Source organism: Aotus nancymaae, unplaced genomic scaffold (assembly GCF_030222135.1).
Source record: "Aotus nancymaae isolate 86718 unplaced genomic scaffold, 86718_ANA_hifiasm-v0.15.2.pri h1tg000003l, whole genome shotgun sequence".
Lineage (NCBI taxonomy): Eukaryota > Metazoa > Chordata > Mammalia > Primates > Aotidae > Aotus > Aotus nancymaae.
Window position 1 is genome coordinate 40,004,657 of NW_026988414.1, and position 13,813 is coordinate 40,018,469.

The 13,813-nt window shown below is 40.4% G+C and overlaps 1 protein-coding gene across 1 annotated transcript; it reads right to left on the reverse strand.

Moving 5' to 3' along the window:
• Nucleotides 1-12,353: 12,353 nt before the first annotated feature.
• Nucleotides 12,354-13,005, reverse strand: LOC105718785 (oligosaccharyltransferase complex subunit OSTC-like). Its single transcript, XM_064380717.1, has one exon. The coding sequence runs from the start codon at nucleotides 12,994-12,996 to the stop codon at nucleotides 12,547-12,549; it is 450 nt and encodes a 149-aa protein (XP_064236787.1). The 5' UTR covers nucleotides 12,997-13,005; the 3' UTR covers nucleotides 12,354-12,546.
• Between the last annotated feature and the right edge of the window lie 808 nt (nucleotides 13,006-13,813).

A 13,813-nucleotide genomic window follows, 5' to 3' on the forward strand; every position in this document is an offset into this window, starting at 1 on the left:
TCTTTCTCTCAAGTCCTTATTCCTAGGTTCGACTTGCTTTCCAGTTACAAATCCTGAAAGAATTGTTTTTATCCACAATTGATGTTGTGATTTCCTGCATAATTCTCCCTCCTCATACAAAATTGAATAGAACTTCAAAAAAGTTTAAAATAACTCCTTTGCTCCAAACCTAATTAGACCCTTTAAACTTCTCTTTGTGATTACTAGACACAGGCAAACTAAGGATGGAATATAGTTATGATTCATTCAACACATTTAAAAATTCTATTTATTTCAACACATTTGAAAGCTTTGTATGCTCAGGCTCTGTGGTAGGTGGCGATGGTACAAAGATGAATAACAGAACCTCTGCCCTCTGCAGGGGTGTAAGTGAGTTCAAGATGATGGCGGTGGTGGGGTGGAGGTGAGGGGTTGTGGATGGGAAGGTCCCAGCATGAAGATTTTTGTGCAGCAGTTCTCCATGACACTGAAAGGGAATGGGGCCTTTATTCAGGAGCTTCTAAGATAATTTAGATAGAAAATAGGACCTAGCCCTTTGGGAGATTATAAACTGGTTCCCAACTTCCTTTTTTGGAAGTGGTGATGAAGCTATTTATATTCTTTCAGATTGGGTTCTCTTTGGGCCCTGGACTGGGTGAGGCTGAAGTTAGAGGTTAAACTGAGGTCAGCCTGAGGTGTTTGGGGAGACTCACGCCTTCCAGATTTTAGACTGATTCTCAGTGGCTTGAAAGAGTTGATATGCCTCCAAAGAGAATACCTGGATAATTTTGCCATTTTCAGGTAGGTTTTCAAAATTCTCAGTGATTTGGGGTCTATCACTTTGGAATTTGTGGTATTTTGGAAGAATATAGGCTATTTTTTATTTTTATATTCTCTGTGAAAAAAGGGACTCATACTCAGATAATATTGAAAATGTATAAAGGATTAATAAAATAAACTGTATTTAGTAATTCCAGAAGCACTTAAAATTGACATACTAATTGGAAATAATACCCATCTCTTCATGAAGTTAGCTTCTTAACTAGAATTCATGTTATATATTATATATGTTATAAGAATTCTAGTTAAGAAGTCCTAACTATATATATGGTTAAAATGTCCCGGTGCCAGCTTTTCACCAGGGGAGACTTAGGATTTGACTTTCAGGCTACAAATCACCTCTGTGTTGTGCAAAGAGACAAATTAACCATGACATAAATCTAATGGGTTGTTTATTTCCAGAAGCAGCAAAAGCTAGAAAACCATGGCAACCAATGTAGTCAGAGATATGTGAAAGGGACTTATATTCTTGGCAAAAATGAATTTTAAAAAAAAGGTGCAGAAAGTCCTGAAACACTCACTAACAGTTCTCGGCAATTTAACTTTTCCTTTTTCATTCTGGTGGAGGGTTATTTGTTGCTTTCACTACAACACTTATTTTAAAGTTCTAAGCTCAGTGGCAGAGGCTCAGTCCAAAAGCCTATGGAATGTTTTATAGAGAAAGCAGTGGTAATGATACTGTATCAAGAAACTACAAAGAACCCAATGTGTACCATATGCCTTAAGCCACATTCTTTCCTTATGAAAGTCATCTCTTAAGATCTACATGAACTCCATTAGGCCACAAGAAAAATTACTGCATCAATTCTGTTACTGGCAAAAAAGTTAGCTGCTAAAGCTGAGTTTGTGGATGGTGAAATTGCTACTTGGCTGTTGTACTGTTTTCAGTTATTTTATAAACCCATTGATGCTTAATCAACCAGAACAATCTGCATCTATTTGGTCAACAAATAATGGTGCAAACTTTCTCATTCAAACAGCTGGAATAATAAAATGGAAAGTATGGAAGTAGCTATTTTGCTGTCTGGTTATTGCTATTGAGACCAGGCCATGGTGGTTCAATCAAAGGCAGGAGGAAAGGGCTTACCTGTCTCCTTTTCCAGAATTTCCCAGCTCTAATTCATTTCTGGGATAAGGCGTTTGTTTCCAAAAAAATCTCTATGTAAAATGTACCCAAATTCTTGAGCTGTAGTAAATTCACACTTTAAACTATGAGCCACAGAACTTCTGGGCTTCTACTTCTGGAGGAGTGGCCACAGGTCAAAAGGAACACGGAAAGGTGAATGTGGCGGGAAGGTGCAATGATAGAGTAGCGTAGTGATGGGGAAGAGAGCACTGGGAAAGGATTTTGATGCGAGGGCCAGGCATCCTCAGTGGGTAGGTGTGACTGAGGCAGCTTAGGGCAGCCTGGGAACCTCAAATAATCTAAGGGTATTAAGATGTTAGCTTTCACAGTTTTATGGAGGACTGACCTGGCTACATCACTTCATTTGTAGGCCCCACTGAGGTGCAGAAGAAGGAAAGGAGCTGTTCCAGCTACTATAGCTGACTAACAAATATCCTAAAATGTATTGGCTTAGAATAATGACATTTATTTAACTCATGGATCTACAGGTGGGGCAGGACACAGGTGCTATTGTAGCTCATGCAAATGCTGATCTAAGTCACTACAGATTAGTTTGTATTTTCTAGGATCTAAAATAAAAGGAATGATACAGTATCCTTTTTGTCTCGTTGCTTTTACTACATATAATTATTTTGATATTTATCCACATTGCTGTGTGTATCAAGTGTTCATTCCTGTTTATTGCTGAATAGTATCCCATTGTATAGATAGTCCACAAATTGTTTATTCCCTATGGATAGACATTTGGGCTATTGTCAGGTTTTGACTATTATAAATAAAGCTGCTGTAAATAGTTGTACACAAATCTTTGTGTAAACATGTTTTAATTTTAGGAGAGGAATGGCTGGATTATATGGTAGGTATATGTTTAACTTTTTAAGAAATTTCAGGGGGGAGATCCAAGATGGCCGCTTAGGAGGAACTCGGGAATGCAGCTCCGAGAGAAAGCACAGAGGGTGAGTGGACGCCGTATTTCCAGACTGATTTTTACTGCCCACAGACCAGGAGATTCACACGCAGAGAAGCCACACGGGTCGCCAGCGCCGCTGGCGCCGCTGGCTTGAACGGCGCAGCCGCTGGGCCGGCACCCTGAGGCAACGGCTCACTGTATAAAGTGAGAGAGTCTGAGTCCCCTATAAGCCAGCAAGGGGAGCTGAAACGGGGAGCCAGGCCAGCGCCACGAATCTCAGAGCCGCGGCTATAGCCAACGCAGCGGCTCCGGAGGCAGATCAGATGAGACGGTGTCCCCTCTTACCCAGCAAGAAGACCTGAAACACAACTGAAACCGGGAAAGTCCAGCTCTGTGGAGGAGGGGCGTTCTCCATAGGCACCCTGCTGCTCTCTACCAAGGCAATCCGCCACTACAGAGACTCCGTCACTACAGGGGCGGGCCAACATAGCGGAAGCAGTTCTAACTACACCCAGAAGTTCACACGGAAGCTGGGTGGAGCCCACAGCAGCTTAGCGAAGCCTCTGCAACCTGAGTGTGACTAGGCTGCCACCTTGTGGGCAGGGAAAACAGCAACCGCACAGGGGAACATCATAAAACCGTAACTCCCTGGGACAGAACACCTCGGGGGAAGAGCAGGGGGTTTATGAGTTCTGCCACAGCAGACTTAAAATTACCAAAATCAGAAAGACAACAACTACAAAGTCAACAGGTGGATAAATCCACAAAGATGGGAAGAAACCAGCGCAAAAAGGATGAAAACACCCAAAACCAGAACACTTCTCCTCCTACAAGGGATCACAATGCCTCACCAGCAAGGGAACAAGACTGGACGGAGAATGAGTGTGATGAAATGACAGAATCAGCTTTCAGAAAGTGGATAATAAGAAACTTCCGTGAGCTAAAAGAACATGTTCTAACCCAATGCAAAGAAACTAAGAACCTTGAAAAAAGACTTGACGAAATGCTAACAAGAATGGACAACTTAGAGAGGAATATGAGCGAATTGATGGAGCTGAAAAACACAACACGAGAACTTCGTGAAGCATGCACAAGTTTCAACAGCCGAATTGACCAAGCAGAAGAAAGGATATCAGAGGTCGAAGATCAACTCAATGAAATAAAACGAGAAGGCAAGATTAGAGAAAACAGGGTAAAAAGGAATGAACAAAGTCAACAAGAAATATGGGACTATGTGAAAAGACCTAATCTACGTTTGATAGGTGTACCTGAATGTGACGAAGAGAATGCATCCAAGCTGGAAAATACTCTTCAGGATATTATCCAGGAAAACTTCCCCAACCTAACAAGGCAGGCCGAGATTCAAGTCCAGGAAATACAGAGAACACCACAAAGATACTCCTCTAGAAGAGCAACCCCAAGACACATAATCATCAGATTCACCAGGGTTGAAATGAAGGAGAAAATACTAAGGGCAGCCAGAGAGAAAGGTCGGGTTACCCACAAAGGGAAGCCCATCAGACTCACTGCAGATCTCTCAGCAGAAACCCTACAGGCCAGAAGAGAGTGGGGGCCGATATTCAACATCCTTAAGGAAAAGAACTTTCAACCCAGAATTTCGTATCCAGCCAAACTAAGCTTCATAAGTGAAGGAAAAATAAAATCCTTTGTGAACAAGCAAGAACTCAGAGAGTTCATCACCACCAGACCAGCTCTACAAGAGCTCCTGAAGGAGGCACTACACATAGAAAAGAACAACCAGTACCAGCCACTCCAAAAACACACGAAAAGGTAAAGAGCATCAACACAATGAAGAATCTGCATCAACCAAAGGGCAAAACAGCCACCTAGCACCAAAATGACAGGATTGAATTCACACATAACAATATTAACCCTAAATGTAAACGGACTAAATGCCCCAATCAAAAGACACAGACTGGCAAATTGGATAAAAAGCCAAAACCCATCAGTGTGCTGTATCCAGGAAACCCATCTCGCATGCAAGGATACACAAAGGCTCAAAATAAAGGGATGGAGGAAGATTTACCAAGCAAATGGAGAGCAAAAAAAAGCAGGAGTTGCAATTCTCATCTCTGATAAAATAGACTTTAAAGCAACAAAGATCAAAAGAGACAAAGAAGGACATTACATAATGGTAAAAGGATCAATGCAGCAAGAAGAGCTAACGATCCTAAATATATATGCACCTAATACAGGAGCACCCAGATACATAAGGCAAGTTCTTAAAGACTTACAAAGAGACTTAGACTCCCACACAATAATAGTGGGAGACTTCAACACACCACTGTCAATATTAGACAGATCAACGAGACAGAAAATTAACAAGGATATCCAGGACTTGAACTCAGACCTGGAACAAGCAAACCTAATAGACATTTACAGAACTCTCCACCCCAAATCCACAGAATATACATTCTTCTCAGCACCACATCACACCTACTCTAAAATTGACCACATAATTGGAAGTAAATCACTCCTCAGCAAATGCAAAAGAACGGAAACCATAACAAACAGTCTCTCAGACCACAGTGCAATCAAGTTAGAACTCAGAATTCAGAAACCAACCCAGAACCGCACAGCCTCATGGAAAATGAACAACTTTCTCCTGAATGTTGACTGGATAAACAATGAAATGAAGGCAGAAATAAAGACGTTCTTCGAAACCAACGAGAATGAAGACACCACATACCAGAATCTCTGGGACACATTTAAAGCAGTCTCTAGAGGAAAATATATAGCAATAAGTGCCCACATGAGAAGAAAGGAGAGATCTAAAATTGACACCCTATCGTCAAAATTGAAAGAGCTAGAGGAGCAAGATCAAAAAAACTCAAAACCTAGCAGAAGACAAGAAATAACTAAGATCAAAGCAGAATTGAAGGAGATAGAGACACGAAAAACCCTTCAAAAAATCAATAAATCCAGGAGCTGGTTTTTTGAAAAGATCAACAAAATAGACAGACCACTAGCCAGACTAATAAAAAAGAAAAGAGAGAATAATCAAATAGATGCAATAAAAAATGACAAAGGGGATATCACCACAGATTCCACAGAAATTCAAACCATCATCAGAGATTATTACAAACAACTCTATGCACATAAATTAGAAAACCTGGAGGAAATGGATAAATTCCTGGACAGCTGCCTCCTGCCAAGCCTAAACCAGGAAGAAGTCGAAACCCTGAATAGACCAATAACAAGGTCTGAAGTCGAGGCAGCAATTAAGAGCCTACCACCCAAAAAAAGCCCAGGTCCAGATGGGTTCACAGCCGAATTCTACCAGACATACAAAGAGGAACTGATACCATTCCTACTGAAACTATTCCAAATAATCCAAAAAGAGGGAATCCTTCCCAAATCATTTTATGAGACCAACATCATCCTAATACCAAAACCTGGCAGAGACTCAACAAGAAAAGAAAACTACAGGCCAATATCCATGATGAACATAGATGCAAAAATCTTCAATAAAATAATGGCAAGCCGATTACAACAGCACATCAAAAAGCTTATCCACCATGATCAAGTAGGATTCATCCCGGGGATGCAAGGCTGGTTCAATATACGCAAGTCTATAAATGTAATTCACCACATAAACAGAACCAAAGACAAAAACCACATGATTATCTCAATCGATGCAGAGAAGGCCTTCGACAAAATTCAACAGTCCTTTATGCTAAAAACCCTCAATAAACTAGGTATCGATGGAACGTATCTCAAAATAATAAAAGCTATTTACGACAAACCGACAGCCAATATCATACTGAACGGGCAAAAACTGGAAGCATTCCCTTTGAAATCTGGCACTAGACAAGGATGCCCTCTCTCACCACTCCTATTCAATATAGTACTGGAAGTTCTAGCCAGAGCAATCAGGCAAGAAAAAGAAATCAAGGGTATTCAATTAGGAAAGGAGGAAGTCAAATTGTCTCTATTTGCAGACGACATGATTGTATATCTAGAAGACCCCCTCATCTCAGCCCAAAATCTCCTGAAACTGATAAGCAACTTCAGCAAAGTCTCAGGATACAAAATCAATGTGCAAAAATCACAAGCGTTCCTATACACCAATAACAGACTTAAAGAGAGCCAAATCAAGAACGAACTGCCATTCACAATCGCTACAAAGAGAATAAAATACCTAGGAATACAACTAACAAGGAATGTAAAGGACCTCTTCAAGGAGAACTACAAATCACTGCTCAACGAAATAAGAGAGGACACAAACAGATGGAGAAACATTCCATGTTCATGGTTAGGAAGAATTAATATCGTGAAAATGGCCATACTGCCCAAAGTAATATACAGATTCAATGCTATCCCCATCAAGCTACCAATGACCTTCTTCACAGAACTGGAAAAAACCACCTTAAACTTCATATGGAACCAAAAGAGAGCCCGCATAGCCAAGTCAATTCTAAGCAAAAAGAACAAAGCAGGAGGCATCACACTACCAGACATCAAACTCTACTACAAGGCTACAGTAATCAAAACAGCATGGTACTGGTACCAAAACAGAGATATAGACCAATGGAACAGAACAGAGGCATCGGAGGCAACACAACATATCTACAACCACCTGATCTTTGACAAACCTGATAAAAACAAGCAATGGGGAAAGGATTCCCTGTTCAATAAGTTGTGTTGGGAAAACTGGCTAGCCATATGCAGAAAGCAGAAAATGGACCCCTTCCTGACACCTTACACTAAAATTGACTCCAGATGGATTAAAGACTTAAACATAAGACCTAACACCATAAAAACACTAGAAGGAAACCTAGGCAAAACCATTCAGGACATAGGCGTAGGCAAGGACTTCATGACCAAAACACCAAAAGCATTGGCAACAAAAGCCAAAATAGACAAATGGGACCTAATCAAACTCCACAGCTTCTGCACGGCAAAAGAAACAGTCAATAGAGTGAATCGGCAACCAACAGAATGGGAAAAAATTTTTGCAGCCTACCCATCTGACAAAGGGCTGATATCCAGAATTTACAACGAGCTAAAAAAGATTTACAAGAAAAAAACAAACAAGCCCATTCAAAAGTGGGCGAAGGACATGAACAGATACTTTACAAAAGAAGACATACATGAGGCCAACAAGCATATGAAAAAATGCTCATCATCACTGGCCATTAGAGAAATGCAAATCAAAACTACATTGAGATACCATCTCACACCAGTTAGAATGGCGATCATTAAAAAATCTGGAGACAACAGATGCTGGAGAGGATGTGGAGAAATAGGAACACTTTTACACTGTTGGTGGGAGTGTAAATTAGTTCAAGCATTGTGGAAGACAGTGTGGCGATTCCTCAAGGACCTAGAAATAGAAATTCCATTTGACCCAGCAATCCCATTACTGGGCATATATCCAAAGGATTATAAATCGTTCTACTATAAGGACACATGCACACGAATGTTCATTGCAGCACAGTTTACAATAGCAAAGACCTGGAACCAACCCAAATGCCCATCGATGATAGACTGGACAGGAAAAATGTGGCACATATACACCATGGAATATTATGCAGCCATTAAAAACGAGGAGTTCGCGTCCTTTGTAGGGACATGGATGAACCTGGAAACCATCATTCTCAGCAAACTGACACAAGAACACAAAATCAAACACCACATGTTCTCACTCATAGGCGGGTGTTGAACAAGGAGAACACATGGACACAGGGAGGGGAGCACTATACATGGGGGTCTGTTGTGGGGGAGTGGGGGGGACAGCGGGGGGGTGGGGAATTGGGGAGGGATAGCATGGGGAGAAATGCCAGATATGGGTGAAGGGGAGGAAGGCAGCAAATCACACTGCCACGTATGCACCTAAGCAACAACCTTGCATGTTTTTCACATGTACCCCAAAACCTAAAATGCAATTAAAAAAAAAAAAAAAAAAAAAAAAAAAAAAAGAAATTTCAAAACAGTTTTCTATAGACTAGTTTGCATTTGCTAGAGTTCTATATAAATACGATCATCCAATATGTACTTTTTTTGTTTGACTCCTTTTACCCAGCAGAATTACTTTGAGATTCATCCATGTTGTTGCATATATTAGTAGTCAGTTATTTTATTGCTGAGTAGTATTCTAATGTATTGATACACCACAGTTTACCCATTTACCTGTTGATGGATCTTTGACATGCTTCCTGTTTTTGGCTATTACAAGTAAAGCTACTATGAACACTTGTGTACAGGTTTTTGTATAGACACATATTTCCCATTCTGTGTGCAGCTGAATCATCTATGGAAAAGGTGAATTCTTCTGCTTTAAACATCAGGACTCTATCTGCCAGGTGCTTGCCACTATTTCTGTCAGCAGCAGGCTGTTAATGATGACCTTTGTATTAGGGCTCTCCAGAGAGACAGAATATGGATATAGATAGATAGAGATATAGATAGACAGGCAGACACATGAGGGGATTTGTTAAGGGAACTGGCTTATGTAATTTTCGAGGCTGAGAAGTCCCACAATAAGCTAGCTGCAAGCTAGAGAACCAGGGAAGCTGGTGATGTAACTCTCAGTCCAAGGCCAAAGGCCTGAGAATGCAGGGGACCTCTGGTACGAATCCCAGATGCCGAGGGTCAGAAAACCTGGAGTTCTGATGTTCAAGGACAGGCGGTAGAGAGAGAGAGAGGGAGAGAGAGAAAGAGAGAGGAAGAAAGAGAGACAGACAGAGAGAGAGAGAGAGAGAGAGAGAGCACAGGCAAATTCACCTTTCCCCTGACTGTTCTGTCTGGGGCCCCAGCTGATTGGATGGTGCTGCCCACATTGAGGGCCAATCTCCACTCAGTCCACTTACAAGCACGGCAATCTCCCCCAGGAACACCCTCATGGGCATGCCTGGAAATGTTTCATTGGCTATCTAGGCATCCTTTAATACAGTCAAGTTGATGCCTATTAATAAAATAACTATCATGACCTTCCAAGCATTTTGTAGGCTTAGCTCTAACAATTAGAGTAAAATTTTGTAGATGGAGTGAGGTAGGGACAACTTTCTTCTTTTGTCTGTGACTGGCTATCCAGTTGTCCCTGTACCCTTTGTTGAAATATCTTTCGTAAGCTAATTGTGTATACTCTGTTTACTTTTATGTGGTGCTGAAGTTTCTGCTTGATTAGCTTAGTGGCCAGCTATAGGACTGAATAAAGATTTCCTTAAATTCTTTGACCAGTCAATCTTCCACCCTTCTGTATATGCTTTGGGGCACACTTTCAGTGCTTAGCAGTCTGCAACCCTACCTTAGCTTTCACTGCCTGCTTGCTCAGAGCCTCCTACTCAGACAGAGGTGGGAGGTTGGGGTCTTCTCAGGTATTTCCTGGGGATGTGCCTGGCCCTGCCTGTGTGTGTAGGCTTCTAGATCCCTAAGAATATTGTGTAGCTTTTAAAAGCTCTTTATGGACATTTTATTCCCAGATTTTTGCTTCAAGGTTTTTGGCCATCTTCTGTTTTTTGACTCAATTGGTTTCACAGCCTCTGGCAGCTATGATGTTAAGCAATTGTGGCTGACTGTTTTTGACAAGTGCCTTGAGACTTTTTCTTATTGAGTGACTCTGAGTCAGGTCAAATAAAGAGAAGGCCTATGAATGGGGCTTTTCATTTCTTTTTTGAAAACTTTTATTTTAGGTTTGGGGGTACATATGCAGGTTTGTTATATAGGTAAACTCATGTCACAGGGGTTTGTTGTATAGATTCTTTTGTCACCCAGGTAATAAGCCTAGAACCCAATAATTATTTTTGCTGCTCTTTTCCCTCCTCCTACCCTCCACTCTCAAGTAGGCCTCAGTGTCTGTTGTTCCCTTCTTTGTGTCTATGAGTTCTCATCATTTAGTTTCCACTTATTAGTTAGAACATGCAGTATTGGTTTTTGGTTCCTCCATTAGTTTACTAAGGATAATAGCCTCCAGCTCCATCCATGTGTCTGCAAAAGACATGATCTCATTCTTTTTTATGGCTTCATAGTATTCTGTGGTGTATATGTACCACATTTTCTTTATCTACTCTGTTACTGATGGGCACTTAGATTGATTCCATGTCTTTGCTAATGTAAATGGTGCTGTAGTGAACGTACATGTGCATGTGTCTTTATGATAGAACAATTTATATTCCTTTGGGTATATATCCAGTAATGGAATTGCTGAGTTGAATGGTAGTTCTGTTTTCAGCTCTTTGTGAAATCGCCACTGCTTTTCACAATGATCAAATTAATTTACGCTTCCATTGACAGTATATAAGCATTCCCTTTTCTCTGCAACCTTGTCAGCATCTGTTCTTTTTTGACATTTTAGTAATAGCGGTTCTGGTTGGTGTGAGGTGGTATCTTATTGTGGTTTTGATTTGCATTTCTCTAATGATCAGTGTGATATTGAGGTTTTCTTCATATGTTTGTTGGCTGCATGAAGTCTTTTGAAAAGTGTCTGTTCATGTTCTTTGCCCACTTTTTATTGGGGTTGGTTGTTTTTTGCTTGTTAATTTAAGTTTCTTACAGGTGTTGGATATTAGACCTTTGTCAGATGCATAGTTAGTAAATATTTTCTCCCATTTTTATGTTGTCTGTTTACTCTGTTGATAGTTTCTTTTGCTGTGTAGAAGTTCTTAAGTTTAATTAGATGTGAATGAGGCTTTTCCAGAGAGCTTTCGGATAGGTCAAATAGCGGCAATTCTCTATAGCATTTTAGGAAACTCTAAACCTGTTTTTTCTTCTCCAGTGGCTGCTAAGCTGCTGGTGTTTACAGTTTCTGAGGCTGCCTGTTTTCAAGGCTATTACAGAGGTGGGGAAAATAGACTAGACAAATTCAAACACCACAAAGCTCACTCTTTCTAAGTGAGATTCAGCCACTTTACTTGAATAATTGCTTCTTGGATCCTTGTAAGCCATTAGTTAATTTGTAGAGCTCTGAGAAAGTTAATTTTAACTATTTTTTTGGACTAGTGTATGGATTTCTAGAGGTTCTTACGCTACCATACTGGAAGTACTTCTCTCCAGTTCCTTCATTTTTACTTTGTTCTTTTATCAGCATTAAACATTTATGAGAAATAAATGGGCTCCTGGGTGCCTACACACCTCTGCAGAGATAGAGCAATAACAGTGTGTGGTTGCCTAACATGAATGTCTGCAGCAGTGAGTGCTGAGCACCTGTTGTTTCAGCTTGAACTTTCCTTAACCTGGAAAGGAGCAAACAGTTAAGACCTGGAGAACAAAGGAAACAACACTGGTCAATAGCAGCGGTTGCATTTGTAGGGCTTCTGGGTAAGTGCTGAATGCAGTAGCCTAAACTAATGCAATTTCAAAAAACTCAATTGCTACAGATCACTTTTTTTTTAAGGGGGTTGTAAAAAATAATCACTTTATTTGATATTATAGTTGTAGATATGGAGTATATTTTCTTTAAGAAATGAAAAACGAAGAATAAAATGCCACTCAACATCATTGGTATAGCAGTAGGTTAGCAGGAAAAAAAATACTGTGATCAACTTGTCTCTTTAAACCAAGAAAGAAATTCTAGTCCAAGTTTCAATATACTTCCTGCTTTTTCACTAGATATTTCTTTTACTGCTGCTCTTCATTCTTTTCCACATTTCATATTAGAGGATTGGTACAGCCTTTAAACTTCATTGCCAGGAGCAAATCCAGTATCCACTGATTTCTTCTCAAAGGCACTCTAACCCATCAGATAGCCCAGCAGTTTCATTCTCATGAATACTCTAGCCATGAAAAAACTCAATAGAACACAGACGAATCCAATGAATAGAAGAAGAAATCTATTGAGTTTTGGGATATTTGGTGCATTTGATCGGTCCAGGGTTATGAAACCTAAACCTCCCATTGTAAACAGGAAGCTGGATGCAAGTCCTTCCATAATATATTGTCCATTTACTCTGTAGGCCAAGAAAGCTACTGGCCTCTGATGCCCATGTTCATCAGTCACAGAGCCAACACTTGGCGGTTCAACAATAACATCATAAATTATTCCTCTGGTGAGGAGGAAGTAAGACACCACCACCAGAGCATATACAGTCATGGCCAACAGCATGTGCAGCCAGGGCGGCTTCTTCAGCTTCAGGTTGGGACATTCCAGCACTAAGAACGGGACATGGTACAAAGTCTCCATGTTGGTGGCAGCAAGGTGGCCTCGAGCCACTACAGATCACTTTTATATCATTTCACAGTAGAAAAAGATATCAGATGGTGACAGTTCTTGTCCAGACTTTTGGTTTTAATGTAAAAAGGGATGCTTCTGCTTAGAGATAGATGATACTGTTCATGTTTCCAGTGCTTGCTTTCTCTTCTTTGACCTCCTCTTTATTGACAGTGGCTGAAGCTCAACCATTTATCTCTTCCCTTCTTCTTCTCTCCTTTAAGACCAGGGTCTATAGCAGTGAATTTAGACAGTATTGTGTGAGTTGGGAAATACTTGTGTAGAGGACTGGTTTTTGCATTTATTCACTTCAAAGAATCAAATGAGAAAGTCTAGACCAAGACTGGGAATAACTCCTTTTTTTTGGAACTAAAAAAAATTATCCTTCTTACACAACTATTATCTAAGACTAACTAATAGACAACTATTAACTAAAGCCTAGACCAAGAGATAATAGTTATATAAGAAGGCTAATTTGAGTTCAAAATAAGGAATTATTTTCAAAAACAACAGCTCTAAATACAGCTCAGTTGCCATTTCCTCTGTGAAGTCTTCCTCATTTTCCCTGGCGGAGCGAGTTTTTCCTTTTGTCGTACTTGATATGTCTCACCTTTTACCACCTTCTCATTGTATTATAGGTATTCACTTACATGTCTATCTAGATTAGTGGTTTTCAGCCAGGGGCAATTTTGCCCCCTCATTGGTGTTTGGCAATGTTTGAAAATATTTTTGTTTGGCACATGCGAGTGGGGGTGGTGCTGGCAGCTAGTGGGTAGAGGCTATGGATGTT

What these genes read in the sequence shown, in the direction of transcription:
- LOC105718785 (XM_064380717.1), bottom strand. Translation starts at nt 12,996, where the DNA reads ATGGAGACTTTGTACCATGTCCCGTTCTTAGTGCTGGAATGTCCCAAC.